The sequence below is a fragment of the Pinus tabuliformis genome, chromosome 2_1 (genome assembly GCF_031772625.1).
Source record: "Pinus tabuliformis cultivar Carrire ecotype Pingquan chromosome 2_1, CPIR1, whole genome shotgun sequence".
Taxonomy (NCBI): domain Eukaryota; kingdom Viridiplantae; phylum Streptophyta; class Pinopsida; order Pinales; family Pinaceae; genus Pinus; species Pinus tabuliformis.
In genome coordinates, this window is record NC_142299.1 from 865,352,631 (window position 1) to 865,371,932 (window position 19,302).

General features: G+C 36.9%; 1 protein-coding gene across 1 annotated transcript; it reads left to right on the top strand.

Annotated features, from left to right (window-relative positions):
* Nucleotides 1-4,702: 4,702 nt before the first annotated feature.
* LOC149203415 (proton pump-interactor BIP103-like) lies at nucleotides 4,703-5,931 on the top strand. Its single transcript, XM_089401867.1, has 5 exons — nucleotides 4,703-4,855; nucleotides 4,956-5,144; nucleotides 5,229-5,513; nucleotides 5,606-5,710; nucleotides 5,800-5,931. Exons 1-5 carry the CDS (start codon nucleotides 4,703-4,705, stop codon nucleotides 5,929-5,931), a joined length of 864 nt encoding a protein of 287 aa, XP_089257993.1.
* The last annotated feature ends 13,371 nt before the right edge of the window (nucleotides 5,932-19,302 follow it).

Sequence of the window (19,302 nt, forward strand, 5' to 3'; positions counted from 1 at the left end):
GTTTAGCTTGGTTCTAACCCTTACCGAATCCCTAATGTCGCATTGTGACCAACTACCCAATGCCCAACTTCAATTCCAACTGCAACCATTGCCTGTCATATTCTAGCCTCTTTGTCAAAGCCCCTTTCTGTAAAATGGGCTCTGATACCAACTGTCATGCCCCTATGCCAATGAAGTCTTCCAACCACACATAGGTGGGTGAAACATTGCCAAATTTTTTTGTTTCACTACTACTTGAATTCACGGGCTACACCTACTGAACACTTAACAAATTTTTCACTAAGTGTTATCATGCAATGAAAATCGTTTCATTATCTTTCATTAGTTAATCTTCACATGCAGTGGAAATAAATATAACTCAGCAATGTACACACATATCATAAGGGAGGGGCAACTCCCAAATATAAGTATTCCCAATCAATTATAATTTAGTAATGTAAAATTTACAAACTTTACAATTTTCACAACCTTCATGTAGTCCATCCATGTTCTACCTGTATGATGCCCTGTCCAAGACCTATGTCCACTGTGTTGGAATTCTGCATAAATCATGTGCCATCTGCACACTTCACTGTTGTCATGCTACATCTACCCATGGCCCACTGACTCCTTATAGGTCCCATGACCCTTGGATTCACCCAGTGGTCTACTCATTCATCACAACTTGGCCCATGGCATAGTCGTGTCTCTTGAATGCATTTTCCGATAGCGGTCTGTCTGACCACTCAACCCATTGTACTATTCTGAACGCACCTGTCTTGACCGCTTGCCCACACAATTGTGTAATGGCCCTCTACGATATTCCACCAAAATAGTCTGTCCGCAGTTTGCTTGACCTACAACTCACTCGACCCGACCTTCACCCAACCTACGGAACCCCAAAACACACCCGTTTGACAATACTGAGTCCTACGGTTATGCCACACCTCTGCATGTATGCCTCATCTCCCTTGCACTTGCTTGGACTATTTTTTTTGTTTTCTTGTGTGATGGTTCGATGATGATTCCACTACAACATCCCACACCATACTTATACGGTTCTCTCCCTAATGTTTTTTCAAGAGACTCGTCGGTTCATGTGCACCTGCATGTTGGCCTGCCCATGCGTTGTTCACCAGACTTGTTCGCTCCACATGACACACCCATTCATAAAATATTCTACTCGAGTCGACCATACATCCGCTACACGTCTTTGCCTAGCCGGCTAGTCGCACTACCTGGCGACTCGGCTGCCTAGGCGCTTTCCCACTATGGCTCTTGCTGAATCAGGACCGACACATTTTGTGACGTTTGTGTACGTCGTTTTGCAGTTTTTCTAGTTTTCAATATTTAATACAACAAATCTTTAACCAACGTTTCCAAACCATTGTTCCAGATTTGAGAAAATATAGCATCAGTAAAGCCAGGGCATTTCGAAATGATTTTGTTTGGATTTGAGCGAATACAACACCATCAGAGGCAGGGCATTTCTGCTTACTTGGTACCTTCATCCCATTAAAGTTTGGGCTGCTGTTGGACAACGTTGTTTCAATCCAACGATGAAGTTGAACACCTTGTCCTTCTCTTCCATATTAGGTAGTTCTAAGACCGCACTTGCAAATTCCCATTGACATGCCTGCAGACTCCCTTTTTTTCAGTGTACTTAATGTTTGTCCTTGCATCCCAAATATCATCTTGTGGGCTAAAATGAGTTTGTAATGCTTCCTTCATTTCTTCCCAAGTAGATATGTCCTCAGCATAACCATGAGCAGCCTGGTATACTTTCCTTCTCCACCGCATCTTGGCATCATTTGTAAAGAATTGAGAAGCTGCCTTCACCTTGGCCTCTTCATTAGAAATCCCCAAGCATTCCAAGTATTGCTCCATATCCCATAAAACATTTCCAAGTGTCTTTGCGCTTCTCACTCCATCATAAGAATCAGGTTCCTTGATTTTGGTGTGGGTGGCTCCTCCAACTGGTCCCTACTCTACTGCCTTCCTCGAGATAGAAATCTCATTGAGAGCCTCATCAAGACACTTTTGTAGCTTTGTGATCTCTTCTAATCCTTAATCCTTCATAATTTCAAAGTTCTTGACTTCACTCGCAGTTTCTCCATACTACCATTCAAGATACTCATATTGCACCTTGAGGTTCTCATGGTCCTCTTCCTGATTCGTGAAATGATCTCTAAGTTCAACATTCTCAGCTTCCAATGCACTTATCTTAAAAGTTGTCTCATCCATAGGATCCAAAATCTTGCTCATGAAAACTGTGTTAGAACTCATGCTAGATTCACCTGTCACCTGTGGTTCTTCTACATTGTCTACCATCATCATTTACCTTGAACGTGTCACAACCATAAACTTCAAGGTTTAGCTTGGTTCTAACCCTTAACGAATCCCTAATGTCGCATTGTGACCAACTACCCAATGCCCAACTTCAATTCCAACTGCAACCATTGCCTGTCATATTCTAGCCTCTTTGTCAAAGCCCGTTTCTGTAAAATGGGCTCTGATACCAACTGTCATGCCCCTATGCCAATGAAGTCTTCCAACCACACATAGGTGGGTGAAACATTGCCAAATTTTTTTGTTTCACTACTACTTGAATTCATGGGCTACACCTACTCAACACTTAACAAATTTTTCACTAAGTGTTATCATGCAATGAAAATCGTTTCATTACCTTTCATTAGTTAATCTTCACATGCAGCGGAAATAAATATAACTCAGCAATGTACACACATATCATAAGGGAGGGGCAACTCCCAAATATAAGTATTCCCAATCAATTATACTTTAGTAATGTAAAATTTACAAACTTTACAATTTTCACAACCTTCATGTAGTCCATCCATGTTCTACCTATATGCTGCCCTGTCCAAGACCTATGTCCACTGTGTTGGAATTCTGCATAAATCATGTGCCATCTACACACTTCACTGTTGTCATGCTACATCTACCCATGGCCCACTGACTCCTTATAGGTCCCATGACCCTTGGATTCACCCAGTGGTCTACTCATTCATCACAACTTGGCCCATGGCATAGTCGTGTCTCTTGAATGCATTTTCCGGTAGCGGTCTGTCTGACCACTCAACCCATTGTACTATTCTGAACGCACCTGTCTTGACCGCTTGCCCACACAATTGTGTAATGGCCCTCTATGATATTCCACCAAAATAGTCTGTCCGCGGTTTGCTTGACCTGCAACTCACTCGACCCGACCTTCACCCAACCTACGGAACCCCAAAACACACCCGTTTGACAATACTGAGTCCTACGGTTATGCCACAACTCTACATGTATGCCTCATCTCCCTTGCACTTGCTTGCACTATTTTTTTTGTTTTCTTGTGTGATGGTTCGATGATGATTCCACTCAAACATCCCACACCATACTTATACGGTTCTCTCCCTAATGTTTTTTCAAGAGACTCGTCGGTTCATGTGCACCTGCATGTTGGCCTGCCCATGCGTTGTTCGCCAGACTTGTTCGCTCCACATGACACACCCATTCATAAAATATTCAACTCGAGTCGACCATACATCCGCTACACGTCTTTGCCTAGCCGACTAGTCGCACTAGCTAGCGACTCGGCTGCCTAGGCGCTTTCCCACTATGGGCGTTTGACTCATGTCTCCTTGAGATTACATGGAGATAGGCCTAAGAGGAAAACAATCTCTAGAAGAAGTTGTCTGTTTAAGGATACATGGTCAAAATTTCAAGTGGGTCTCTTTGATGGAGCATCATCTTTCAAAGCATGTGCTAGTGGGGTGCTTATAGTTTTGAAGTCCAGGCACTTTTTTCACTTTTGTTGGTCTAGTGGAGCTGGTACTAATAACACAACGAAGCTCCTTGCTTTGTGGGGAGTTATCTTTTGCACCAACTAACTTGAAATAAAGGAGATTGACATCCTTGGAGATTCTAAAGTCATCATTAAATGGGGCTTAAAGAGATATGTCTTTTTGCACCCATCACTATCTAATTAGATGAAAAGGATCATATTGATGATCATGACATTCAAAAATATCTCCTTCTATCATGTATATAGAGAACAAAATCGATCAATCAATCGATGGCTTGTAAAAAGAAAAGTGTAGCATGGAGCGAAGGAAGATCAAGTTATCAGAGTTTGAAAATGACAACTTACAACGGTCACGAATCACTCAAATATAAGAGGCATTTTTTTGTTTTAAAATGTGTATGTAATAATATGAAACATAATATCTTTTTTGAAATAATTTAGCGGTCCCGCCAGAAGCGAGATACATGTTTTAAATTAAAAAGCACTCGTGGATATTATTAAAGACAACCGTCATATCACGAAGAAAATAGTGGATAGGCCTCCGTCCCAAAAGAATGGGACAGTCTATATTTTTCTACCAAAGTAATTGTAACTACTTTTCTTAATGAAAGTATGTATTTTTTTTTTCAAAAAAAATATATAACCTCACGAACCGACACGTCTTGTGACGTTTGGGTACGTCGTTTCGCGGTTTTGTTAGTTGTCAATATTTAATACAACAAATCTTCAATCAAACTTTTTCAAAACATTGTTCGGGATTTGAGCAAATACCACATCGGTTTCGAAACGAGTTTTGTTTGGATTTGAGCGAATACAACACCATCAGAGACAGGGCGTTTCTGCTTACTTGGTACCTTCGTCGATTTAAAGTTGGGCTTCAGCTTGACAACATTGTATTAGTTATAAAAAAACGAGATGGCCGCGGAATCAAGCTCCTACCAACCACAGGAATTTTACTTTGTTGCATACCCATTTTTGGAGTTGTCTGAGTCGAAAGAGGCCGAGAGAGAGTATGCGCAATATCGTAAAAAACGCTCTCAGATAATTGAAACCATAAGAGCCAAAAGGGTAAAATTATTAAGTAATTCTCTGTAATTCTATATCGTGATATGTAAACAAACTTTCTGTTATTGATATACTCAACTATAACTATATGGGCTTGTTGCAGGCAGAGCGGAAGGAAGTTCTGGAGAAAATAAAGCCTCTGGTCGATGAAGAAAAAGAGATCAGGGAACGGTGCAACGAAATAAGTAAAAGATTATCAGAGTTGAATTTCAATTTCAAGAATGTAAGAGTGCCAAAAGATGGCGGCGATAACCAGAGTCTTCCCTCATCTGAACCCGAGATTGATCTAGCGGTATGGCACCTTGTTGTTTGCTGCGCAATATCACGTTGAAGTTTGATTCTACTAGACAGTTTGATTCTTTTGTTTTTTGTGCAGGTTAAAAAACTAGAGGCACAATTTAAGGGAGGGCGCAATACGCGAATAGAAGAGAACCACCTGCTGAAACAGATAAAAGATCTGGAGAAATCAAGAGGACAAGTTTTGAGCGTTGAAGATTGGAATTTGAAGAGGAAATTGAAAGATATTTGGAATGAGAAGAAAGCGTTGCGGGACATTGAGTCAGAAATCCACTCTCTGGAGAAAGATCTCCATCATTATAAATCTTGCATGGACCACCTTTCTCCATCTCTCGATCGACTACGCACTCATCGATATCAGAAAGTAAGTTTCAAACTATGTCATTCGAATTTAATATTACAATTTAATTGAATAGAAGTCATTAATTTATATTCCAATGGCTTCCTTTACTGCAGAATGAGCTTTCTTTTCAACTGCGGGCTGCAAGGGATGATGCGATATTTGATTTCTACACGGACAATCACAACGCTTCTGACCTGGAGAACAGGTCAAGACTTGAGGTATTCCCTTGTTTGTATTTTGGGTTTCTTCTACACCTTCTGACTTGTAAATGAAACAGAAACTAAATTGCATATTCATTTCCTTACAGGTTGAAAAATTCATGAAAATGTGGAATGAAAGTAAAGAGTTTAGGGAAGAATATGAACAAAGAAAGTTGATGGCTCGTAATCAACAATATCCCTCCGATGTGAATGCCACAAATAGCAACAGATCTGAATAATTCCTAATTTCCTAACTATATCATTTTTGAAAATATTTCTAGCCATGGTATTTTAGAATATTTCTAGCCATGGTATTTTAGAATATTTTAGCCATGGTATCTTAATATTTTTAGTAAATGAAGTTACTTAGTATAGTTTAGTCACATGAGTATAACTTTCATAACCAAAAACACATATGCAAAAGTGAGGGATTCTTACTTATTTTGAACCTCATATTTGTGTTATCTAATAGAGCTAATGTGTAGGACCTATTTATCAACATTGGGTGCAAGTTAATGATGGTCCATCATAATGAGGTAGTAGCAATGCAAACATAGAAAAATAAATGTGTTAACTTAGAGAGAGAAAGGTAGAGAGCAAGTGAGAGGAAGGGGTGGTGGGATGGTGATAGGGATGGGTGAGAGAGAACAAAGAGACAGAGAGAGGAAGAGGTGGTGGGGTGGTGATAGGGATGTGGGAGAGAGAACAAAGGGACAAAGAGAGAGGAAGAGGTGGTGGGATGGTGATAAGGATGGGGGAGAGAGGAAGAGAGATAATAAGGGGATGAGGGAGATAAAGAAAAGGCTAAAAATTGGGAGATAATGATGGAGTTTCAAGGAGATAGAGTGATATAGAGAAGAGAGAGGGAAGAGAAGGGCTCCTTGATCTTATGCTGGCTATGTTAATCAATGAAACAAGTTGATTTGATTGAGTTGCAGGTATGTGTGGGAAATTACATCCATTGGGCATAGAGTAACCCTAGTAGTAATATTAAATGAAAAAGGACAAGTATGGTTATATAAAAACAAGGGTAAGATAGACAATGTGATGATATCTTTATCTAAATTAGTTGTATAGTAGGGTGAAGAAGGACCTATGTGATGATATCTTTATCTAATAGATTGTAAAGACGCATTTGAAGCTTCCAATAAATGATTCCTGTGCAGAAACAGAAGAAGGTTTTTTTTCTTTGGCCAATTATTGGAAACAACCTCTTTCAGTTTTTCTAAATTCATTTCCGTTTAACCATAAAACGATTTTGAAAATGATGGCAAAAACATTCAATTTTGGAGAAAATTTGTAGCAGAGTGTGGGAGACTTTCATGCTTGATATGGTTGCAGAAATTTCCTGGAAAAATAGAGAAAATGGGTATGTTTGGAATGGCAGTGTGATGGTGTAGAACCCCTAAATTAGTTTTTTTAATGCTTGTAAACCTTCAAGATAACTAACTCCAACTTGCGCAGCAGATGCTTTCTTTCACTTAAGTTTCAAACACCTCCCTTTGACCTTTGCAACCTTTATTGAAACATGAAACTAGTTTAGAGCTTCAATTCCACTTTGGATGAAGGAGAAATGAGGGATGGCTAGAATAATTAGAGTTTTAAGCCTTTCACATGTCCCTTTCATGTATTGATGGTGAATTTTGAGTGGAGAGAGTGGGGTGACATGGGGATATCTTGTAATGATAATCAATGATAAAAAGTAAAGACCACTAACCAAGCCCATATAAATTATAATTAAATGAATCTAAATAAAGTGCCATAAATGGGGTCATTTTTGTTTCTGTATGGAAGAAAGTGTTATACCACCATTCAGCCAGAGGCAACCATTTGACCCATTGTGTCTGTTTATCAGATACAAAGCAACGAAGATATCCTTCCAAACATTTGTTTACTATCTCAGTTTGCCCATCATATTGAGGATGATAAGATGAGCTATGAGGTAACTGAGTACCAAGACAAGAAAATAATTCTGTCCAACCATTTGTTTATTATCCTTGAAAGAAACAAGGCATAACCACTGGGAAGAAAATAAAGTACATCTAATAAAATACAATATGAATATGTTTTATATATTTGTAAAAAATCAAAAAATTAAGAAATGTAAAGAGGGTATGTCCTAAAAGAAAAATCCAAAGACAAAAAGAGTGAAAAAAGGTCAAAAAAAATGAAAAATTAACCCCAAGGAATAGGAAATACCATGAAAGTGTGCAAGTCCAAATGCCACTACTATTTTATTTTTTGTGCAATAATGATTGTGTGCAACTTGTTATTTATGCCACAATCCATAGTAACCAAATAGTTTAATCTTACTTATTCCATGTTTTCCATTGCATGCTTAGAGATAGAGAATAAAATGTGACCAAACTATTTAATCTGGGTAGATAATTAGATAGGTAGAGTAAATAAAAAAAGCGCTCAACAGTTTAATCTAAGCCCTTAGATGTAATAAGGATAGATTTAGATAGATTTCTATTTTAAAATAAAAGAAAAGTTTGATAAGGGTTTGCCAGTACAAGTGCACCCTAATTAAGAGTAGAAAAATGGTAGGATGTGTAGATGGTAAATAGGTGAAAGGTTGTAGATTATGGTGATTTATTGGATAAAATCATGTCATTTACTTACATCATCAAATTTCTTAAGGCATGGATGGCAATGGTACAATTACAAAGTCAATTGATTAATTTCCCATTCATTTTACCTTTTCACTAATTTCCCACAAGCAAAAATCAAAGTACCTAAAACCTTAAGTTAAAGGGGCTCAGAGCATTTCTCTGACTTCTAGAGGGACCAGACCCTCAGCCCAATAAATTATAAGTTTAAGTACTACAAACCCTTTACAAGCATTCACTCCCTCCATAATTCATCCATTTCAACGAAAAATCCCTTTTCTTAAGGTGAAATTACCATTTACCTAGGAAAAGTAATAAAACTTACCTAAAACCCCCTTTGTGTACATGAAAACCCATAAAAAAGAATTAAAACTAAGTTATAATGTGTAAATTTAAATGCATGAACAAATGTGTCAAGACATTATACTTAGCACAATTTGTTCCCATTTTCATTTCGTATTAACTTTAACTTTTATTATATTTAACTCCCGGAAAATAAACCCTTTTCCCGTATATTTAATTAAAATCCCTAATGTAAATATCCCACCCGATGGTTTGGAATATAAAGCATATTAAGTAAATAAATTAGATGGATTAATTAGTCAATTTGCAACTAATTAAGAGCCATAACCCTCTGCCATTACAAAACGGGATTAATTGATCAAACTGTGATTAATTAATAATCTTCCTCAAATCAATTCACCCCCGACGTCATTAAGCCACCCTAACCTGCAATTAAGATCGTGTTGGGCCCTCCATTAAACTCCCCAACCAAATCACATCCCGATCACCATACGATCTAACCCCTTCAGATCTATGGCCGTCGCTCATATCGGGGGGCCTCCGATGCCGACCTTTACCCACCGATGTGAGTGGTTTTACTATTCACCCCGTTTATGAAACCAGCTCAAGAAAAGATAGAAAAGAGAGATCAACGCCTTAGAATTCAGCCTCTTCGAGGGGGCAACCTCCTTTACATTACATAAATGAACAATTCTTGGATGATACAAATGAAAAAACCTCCTTTCTATATATAGGAGTCTAAGGAGTCACAATATAATCCAGTCAACCTAACAATAATAATATAAAGCCACAAAAATAACAATAGAGGGATTCTATGGGCACAGAAATAACAATATGGGGTAATAGGGGCACAACAATATAAATAAGGGGTATAACTACAATAGTAATGGGGTAATTACTAGTATTATAGGGACCCAACATGCCCATCTCCTTCAAAAAGTGTTGTCCTCAACGCTTGAGCAGTTCTGGGTACTTCTGCATAAAATTCTCATCCTCCATGTGGAATCTTCAGTGGATAAGTTCTTCCACTTGATAAGATACTCTGAAATTGATCGATTTCGTAGCTGTCGAGTTCTTGTTTCTGTGACTGCTTCCGGTTCCAATATAATTTTTCCTTCCTCGTCAAGTTCTGGCAATATTGTTTGAACTGGGAGCTTGTCGCCTATGACCTTCTTTAAACATGAAACATGGAAAACTGGGTGCAATCGAGAAGCTGCAGGAGCTCCAATTTATATGCCATAGTACCATCTTTTCCAACACCTTGTACGGACCATAATACTTTGGTGATAATTTATTATCCTTCTTAGCTTGCTTTAGGGACATTTGCTTATATGGTTGTAGCCGTAGGAATACCCAATCACCTACATCAAAACTTCTTTCACTGCGATGTTGATCTGCCTGTTGTTTCATTCTATTTTGTGCCAACACGAGGTTATCCTTTAAGAGTTGGAGGACTTGTTGTTGATGTTCGATGTGATGTTCCACTGCCCGAACCTTAGAATTTTCTCTTAAATATGATGTGATTGATGGTGGTTGGTACCCATAAAGTGCCATAAATGGGGTCATTTTTGTTGCTGTATGGAAGAAAGTGTTATACCACCATTCAGCCAGAGGCAACCATTTGACCCATTGTGTGTGTTTATCAGATACAAAGCAACGAAGATATCCTTCCAAACATTTGTTTACTATCTCAGTTTGCCCATCATATTGAGGATGATAAGATGAGCTATGAGCTAACTGAGTACCAAGACAAGAAAATAATTCTATCCAACCATTTGTTTATTATCCTTGAAAGAAACAAGGCATAACCACTGGGAAGAAAATAAAGTACATCTAATAAAATACAGTATGAATATGTTTTATAAAATACAATATAGTGGACAAAATAGAGTATAGCTATTTTACAAAAAAAAAATAAAAAAATTTACAAATATAAAAAAATGAAATATTTCCTAAGTTAGAAAATAACAATTTGAATTCAGTGAAATATATATGGATAGAAAGAAAACATATTTATATATTTACACAGAAAAATAACTTAAAATTAGCATTACCACTTCTTTAGAGTCGCCCTTGCTCTAGAGTAGAATTGGTAATCACAAGCATACACACACTACGCGAGATTGGAAGAAATTACTCTTTGAATTTCAGGAAAAAATGATTAAACACCAAAACAATAAAATCCCTTAAACTTAGTTCTCTTAATTGTTATACAAAAACTACTTAACTATAATAACTTCCTACTAATATCTAGTGTTTTTCCCCTTAGTGTCAAGGAATACGACCATTTTTAAGTGTTTATACTTAGTACCAAGTAAACAAAACTAATTAAAACTTATTTCCTAGTATAAAGGAAGGCAGCCACTTCTTAGTGAAAAAACATATAAGTATTTATATTTAGTATGAAGAACAACAAACTAGTTAACTAACCATTGCATCATGTGCTTATTTTAGCCTATAATTAAGCCAAATGGCATGAGTGGAATGACATTAAATTAACGTTAAAGTTTTAAATGGCTTATGGCTTATTCTAGAAAAAAATTCTTCAATGTAAACCTTCTCTAGCTCATGATTCCTCACTGAAAATTTTGCACTTATTCTTCTAATAAAAAACGTAATAATCCAATCACAGATAATGAGGATAAAATGGAAACAAAATGGAGAAAAACGGATACGTAGCTTTAGGCTGTAGGTGGAGCTTAAAAATATAGAAAATTGCCGACATTTTGAAAACTAATTGGGGGTTTTTGAATGTGTAACAGGCGGTGTAACATCCATGGACGATTTCCTCAAGAAGTTTTTTCCACATGTCTAACGACGAAAGAATCATCACCTGCGTGAAACAGAATCGCCTCGCCACCACCATTATTTACATGAAAAATAATTTTATACTCTATAAAGAAATAGAAAAAAGCTCTTGAAAAGTAATGATGAAAAAAAGCTCTTGAAAAGCAATGATGAATTCAAATATGAAACTGATTGTGAAAAGTTCAGAAAGTGCATCTACATTACCACACAAGTTAAAAAGAACCTAAACTGATTATTCTTCACTTGAAAAATCCAAAACAATTCTCATTCTAAATATAACAAATAAATTTTTATTTCAATTTTCATTTACATGACAAATAATTTTATGCTCTTCTATAAAAAGTCAAAGAAAATCTTGAATAGCAATGATGAATTCAAATTTGAACCTGATTGTCACCAGTCCAGAAAGTGCATCTACATTACAACAGATGAAATTATTTTGTCAACATGAAAATCACGTGAATAAATGAAAAGACAACATAGTAGGCCCTCACCTCAAAACAAAATCACTACAATATTACCATGCTTCCTCCATTACCCACAATAAAAATTTCTTGGATTATACAGTCTCGATCTATGGTGCGCAAAATAAACTGATATTTCCCTTCAAGTTGAATGACAAGGAGAAAGAGGCCAGCCACAGAGACAGTCATTGTGAATGTATGTAGAAGCACGAAATGCATTGAACGGCTTGAATTGTGGAATCGTGCCACACAGATGGTTGAAGATCACATTCAACTGCGCTAGATTCCTCATTTGGGCCACCTTCTGCGGAATGCGTCCCTCGAGTTCATTATGTGACAGATCAAGGAATTCCAAAATTAGCATATCACCCAACGAGTCGGGTATTTTACCACTAAGCTTATTGTTTGAAATGAAAACATAATTAATGTTTGAAGTCCAATTGAAAAAACTGGGTAATTGGCCTGTGAAATTGTTGAACGATAACTGCAACAAGCGGAGTTTTGACAGGTTGCCTAACCAGTCAGGGATCTCACCGGACAGGTTGTTTTGTACCAGATCTAGGGTTTCAAGTTGGGAGAAATTGGGAATAAGTGGGATATTCCCAGTGAGTTGGTTTTGGGCCAGATCAATGGTCAAAGGAGATGGTAACTTCATTAAGGAATCTAGGATAGATCCTGTAAATAAATTCTGGTCCAAATATAATTCATAAAAATTAGCGCTCAACAAACCCAGTGAATCTGGAATGCTTCTACTCAAACGATTGTTACTTGCCAACATCTCTGCAAACAATGACATATTTCTTGGCGAGGAAGGAATCTTACCAAACAGCAAATTATTCGAAATATGCAGCATCGTTAGCTACTTTAGATCTCCCATGGAGTCTGGAATGGGACCCGAGAGCTTGTTGTCATTCAGTGTCAAGATTGACAGTTGAGTCAGATTTCCAATGCTTGAAGGAATAGAGTGAGAGAGCTGATTTGAATCCAAGTTCAAAGAAGTTAAATTCTGCAAATTTCCAATGGATTCTGGAATAGGGTCGTTGAGTAGGTTTGTGGAGAGAGATAGAGTGTGTACCGTGAGCAGTCAATCGATGTCAGAAGGAATGGAACCACTGTTTTTTTTTTTGTTCATGGAAACAAATTTCAGGGATGAAAGATTAGAAATAGAAGATGGAATTGCACCACTTATATTTTTCCACCTATCAAGAATAAGGGTTTCCAGATATGAGAGATTCCCTATGGATTCTGATATGATTCCATTCAAGTAGGCAGTATTGTTTCCTGATTCCAATGGATCCCCATCAAGAAAAAGGCTAACTACTTGACCGCTGTCGCTATCACACTTCACACCATTCCACTTGCAGCAATCATTTCCCGTCCATGAATTGAAAGCTCCGCTCAGATCCTTCACATAGTGGGCTTTGAAATATATATACACAAGCGGCTTTGCACCTTCGAGTTGTAATTAGGTTAATGAGTCCATTTATGTTTGTATGGAAATGATGAAACCTAAACCTTTATATTGTCTCCTGGGACTGCAAAAATAAAGAAAGCTACATGCCTTGAGTGTTGGACACCCCCTTGGGCACCCTATTGTATCTGGTTCGCTTGGATAAGTGTCCACCACACGAATTATTGGTAAATATGTGTACGAGAGTGATAGAAATGAAAATAGTAGCCCTTTCTTATGACGGGGCCTTATCTTCTCATCTCAGCTAGTGTACCTGGCGAGTGAGTCCTAAGCAATTGGGTCAGTCTTTGAAGCCATCCCGAAGTACCAACTGAGCATTAGTCCTGCCCTCACCCTCTTAATAAATAAGATATGGGTAAAAGCCTTTTCTATTTACGATATAATTGCCCTCCTATCAATCACCAAAGTTGATTTATATCCAAGTTATGCAGAGCCTATTCCTGTGTAAGATGCATAGTCCGTTCCAGAGCCTTTAGTTGGTATAGTGTATTTTTTTCATGTATTTTTAAAAAACTAATACTAATTGAAGCGAGCAAAAGAAATATCCTAATACCAATAACTACCAAATTAGAAATATCTTGATAAATATAATAAGTAGGTGATACTTTATTGTGCTGACAATTCCTTGAATTATCACTTTAAGAGGATTGTAATTTTCATTTTCAATTAGAAGTCATAAAATCATGTCAAAAGAAAGTCATTTTTTTTCTAACAATGAAGATGTTGAAAAAAAATTGGTCCCATATAAATTACTAGAAATAACACCTCTCGATTGGAATTTCTTATAAAATTATTAACTTTCTTTGAAACAACACCTAAGAACATAGCTTGTTCCCAATTAAAATATATATGAAAGTGACTCCAAAAAAGATTGTGAAGGTATGAAACATTGACTCTATTTGTAGAAATTATTCGAGACAAGTCATAATTCTTTAGAATATTCTTCAACATCAACTTGTTTGAGGGATTCATCATATTCTCTAGCATTTTCAAATGAAAAAGGGACCTAATCAATATGCTATTTGTGATATCTAAAATTCCACAAATTTTCAATCATTATTTTGTTTGAAAAGTCTATATCTAATGCAATGTTATGAAATGGTTCGTAGAAAAGAAACTTTGTCTAGAAAAAGTCTCGATTTATTTTGAATCCTTATTGGGAATAGAGTAAAAGAGTTTGATATATTTGAACAAAATTATTTTGGCATGATAATTTATGAGAATCCCTTAATAGTTTCCTTAATAATTTTATTCGAACATGTTAGAAATAAATTAATGGTTCAATGAATTACACAAAATATTGTGGAAACACAAATACACAAACAAAGAAAATAAAATAGGCATAGATATACGTGTTTCACCCAATTTGGGCTACATCCACGAAGAAACAATGAATCCTTTTATATTATCTAGCAAAATGAAGAGATATAACCTACAACAATTTCAATGTAATTTCCTCTTCGCTCTCACATAGTCACCTCTCTCTTTCTCGCTCAGAATAATAATACACAACCGCAATAAAATTCCCTCATATAAACCAAGGGTTGCCTTATAGGGAAAAAAACCCTAAATTAACATAACTTCTACCGTTAGATCATCCGCCTAATGAACGACCTAGATTGACTATGAAATTACAATATTTTACAAGAAAATGCTTCACATATGTCTTACCCTTCCCATTGAACCATTTGGTTGGATATTATTCTAGAGTAATATCTATATATATATATATATATATATATATATATATATATATATATATATATATATATATATATATATATTCATATATATATATACATATATATATATATATATATATATATATATATATATATATATATATATATTTAACACTTTTTCATTGTATTTTTAGTTCTCTAGAACTCATGAATGATATCCAATTCATGAATGAAATTTACCCATACCTAAAAATAGTTCCAAAGCAAATCAAATCACTTGATAGATAAGACTAAATGATTCACATTCCATATAAATTTTAAAATAACATAAACATCCTTAGGATATTATCAAACCAAATAGTAGCATAGGATCGATGGTAATTAGTCATATTAATTAAGAATACTACTTGCAATAGACGCATCAATGTTATAGGATGATGTTAGGGTTTTCATGCCAGGACCTTTTTCGGTCAAGCTCAGAAGATGTAGTAAAATTCCATCTTCTCCCACCGTAACAAACCCGCTTCCATCACACAACCCATAACCCACCTCAACTTCTCTGATGGGCATGATCTCATGCGACATTTTCTTGTTGAAGGGTTTGTTTTTTAGCTAAGTTGTATTATGCCCACCACTATTGCAGATCCATTGGAGGATGTGCCTATCTGGACACAACCACATTCTTCTTCGGTTGGTTTTTTTCCTTCGACAGTGAACTTTCCGAAGCCATCAATGCTTTTCTCTCCATCTCCGGCACCAAGGTCTCCTTTCTAACCCGCTCGGAAGATGCCCCGTCTTTGTCGGACCTCATCTCCCAGCCCTTCTCGCCTTCCTCACTTAGTTTCGTGGACCTCCCACCAAACCCCAGTGATCAAAACCTCTCGAAGGTCCAGGTTTTGAATCCACCATTGACTGATTCATGCAACCTGTTATGTTCCTATACCAATAGGTGTCATAATTTTTGAATGGATGACGTCGAAACTATAATATGTACACACCTTTGCTTTCTGCAAATGTTTTCCATATTTGTAAAAAATCAAAAAATTAAGAAATGTAAAGGGGCTCAGAGCATTTCTCTGACTTCTAGAGGGACCGGACCCTCAACCCAATAAATTATAAGGTTTAAGTACTACAAACCCTTTACAAGCATTCACTCCCTCCATAATTCATCCATTTCAACGAAAAATCCCTTTTCTTAAGGTGAAATTACCATTTACCTAGGAAAAGTAATAAAACTTACCTAAAACCCCCTTTGTGTACATGAAAACCCATAAAAAAGAATTAAGCCTAAGTTATAATGTGTAAATTTAAATGCATGAACAAATGTGTCAAGACATTATACTTAGCACAATTTGTTCCCATTTTCATTTCGTATTAACTTTAACTTTTATTATATTTAACTCCCGGAAAATAAACCCTTTTCCCGTATATTTAATTAAAATCCCTAATGTAAATATCCCACCCCGATTAATGTAATTAGATGGATTAATTAGTCAATTTGCAACTAATTAAGAGCCATAACCCTCTGCCATTACAAAACGGGATTAATTGATCAAACTGTGATTAATTAATAACCTTCCTCAAATCAATTCACCCCCGACGTCATTAAGCCACCCTAACCTGCAATTAAGATCGTGTTGGGCCCCTCCATTAAACTCCCCAACCAAATCACATCCCGATCACCATATGATCTAACCCCTTCAGATCTAATGGCCGTCGCTCATATCGGGGGGCCTCCGATGCCGACCTTTACCCACCCGATGTGAGTGGTTTTACTATTCACCCCTGTTATGAAACCAGCTCAAGAAAAGATAGAAAAGAGAGATCAACGCCTTAGAATTCAGCCTCTTCGAGGGGGCAACCTCCTTTACATTACATAAATGAACAATTCTTGGATGATACAAATGACAAAACCTCCTTTCTATATATAGGAGTCTAAGGAGTCACAATATAATCCAGTCGACCTAACAATAATAATATAAAGCCACAAAAATAACAATAGAGGGATTCTATGGGGCACAGAAATAACAATATGGGGGTAATAGGGGCACAACAATATAAATAAGGGGTATAACTACAATAGTAATGGGGTAATTACTAGTATTATAGGGACCCAACATGCCCATCTCCTTCAAAAAAGTGTTGTCCTCAACGCTTGAGCAGTTCTGGATACTTCTGCATAAAATTCTCATCCTCCCATGTGGAATCTTCAGTGGATAAGTTCTTCCACTTGATAAGATACTCTGAAATTGATCGATTTCGTAGCTGTCGAGTTCTTGTTTCTGTGACTGCTTCCGGTTCCAATATAATTTTTCCTTCCTCGTCAAGTTCTGGCAATATTGTTTGAACTGGGAGCTTGTCGCCTATAACCTTCTTTAAACATGAAACATGGAAAACTGGGTGCAATCGAGAAGCTGCAGGAAGCTCCAATTTGTATGCCATAGTACCAATCTTTTCCAACACCTTGTACGGACCATAATACTTTGGTGATAATTTATTATCCTTCTTAGCTTGCTTTAGGGACATTTGCTTATATGGTTGTAGCCGTAGGAATACCCAATCACCTACATCAAAACTTCTTTCACTGCGATGTTGATCTGCCTGTTGTTTCATTCTATTTTGTGCCAACACGAGGTTATCCTTTAAGAGTTGGAGGACTTGTTGTTGATGTTCGATGTGATGTTCCACTGCCTGAACCTTAGAATTTTCTCTTAAATATGATGTGATTGATGGTGGTTTGTACCCATAAAGTGCCATAAATGGGGTCATTTTTGTTGCTGTATGGAAGGAAGTGTTATACCACCATTCAGCCAGAGGCAACCATTTGACCCATTGTGTCTGTTTATCAGATACAAAGCAACGAAGATATCCTTCCAAACATTTGTTTACTATCTCAGTTTGCCCATCAGATTGAGGATGATAAGATGAGCTATGAGCTAACTGAGTACCAAGACAAGAAAATAATTATGTCCAAAAATTTCCAGTGAAAATGGGATCTCTGTCACTTACAATAATCTTTGGGTTTCCATGTAGCTTTTGAACTGTTTCCATAAATGCAGTAGAAACTGTACTGGCTTTAAATGGATGTGATAATGCACAAAAGTGTGCATACTTGGTAAGTCTGTCAACTACCACCATGATGACACTCTTTCCCTCAGACTTGGGTAAACTTGTGATAAAATCCATTGAAACCTCCTCCCAACGTTGGCTTGGAATGGATAAAGGTTGTAATAGACCCGGTGTCTTAATTGTTTCAAATTTATTTTGTTGGCAAACCAAACATTCCGCCACAAACTTTTGAATATCTGATTTAAGGCCATCCCAAAAAAATTCCTTCTTAACCCTGTGGTAAGTTTTTAAAAATCCTGAGTGCCCTCCTAAGGGAGAAGTGTGCAATTCCATAAGAATCTTTTGTTTTAGCTGGGAATTCTTACAGAGGTATAAGCGATCTTTGTACCATAACGAATCATTTTTCCAGCTAAATGTATCAGAAGTACTGGAATCTTGTTGTAGCTTTCGAATAAGTGCCCACACTTCTTCGTCATTCTTCCATTCCTCCCTTGCTTCGTTTATCCAATCTGGTTGGATAATAGAAATGGCACACAAAATGCTTCCACATCCTCATCCTTTCTTGAGAGTGCATCTGCCACCACATTTTTCTTCCCTTTTTTGTAGATGATTTCAAAGTCATAACCCAACATCTTTGTGACCCACTTTTGTTGCTCTTCAGAGGATAATCTTTGTTCTAAAAAGTATTTAAGGCTATCATGATCCGTTTTTACCTTGAAGTGTCTTCCCATTAGGTAGGGTCGCCATTTCTTAAGTGCATGGAGTATTGCCAACATTTCCTTCTCATAAATAGCTTTGCTTAAAAACTTTCCCTTGATTGGACGACTTTCAAAAGCAATGGGTCTTTCATCTTGCATTAGAACAACACCAATTCCATTTCCTGAAGCATCACATTCCACAATAAAGGTTTTTGTGAAGTCCGGTGTAGCTAAGACCGGTGCTTGGCACATTGCCTCTTTAAGATGTTTAAAGGCCTTTGTTGCTTCCGGAGTCCATGAAAATGAATCTTTCTTCAATAATGTTGTTAGAGGTGCTGCTATTCTCCCATAATTCTTAACGAACTTGCGATAATACCCTGTCAACCCAAGAAATCCTCGCAGATGCTTTATGGATGTGGGGATTTTCCATTCCTTAATGGCTTTAATTTTGCTAGGGTCTACCTTAACTCCTTCATGAGATACAATATGACCCAAATATTCCA

Bases quoted from the DNA above. Each gene is read 5' to 3' on its own strand.
- LOC149203415 (XM_089401867.1), top strand. From the start codon at position 4,703: ATGGCCGCGGAATCAAGCTCCTACCAACCACAGGAATTTTACTTTGTT. The intron at 5,145-5,228 runs GTATGGCACCTT...TTTTTTGTGCAG, and splicing joins AACCCGAGATTGATCTAGCG to GTTAAAAAACTAGAGGCACA. The intron at 5,711-5,799 runs GTATTCCCTTGT...ATTTCCTTACAG, and splicing joins AGAACAGGTCAAGACTTGAG to GTTGAAAAATTCATGAAAAT.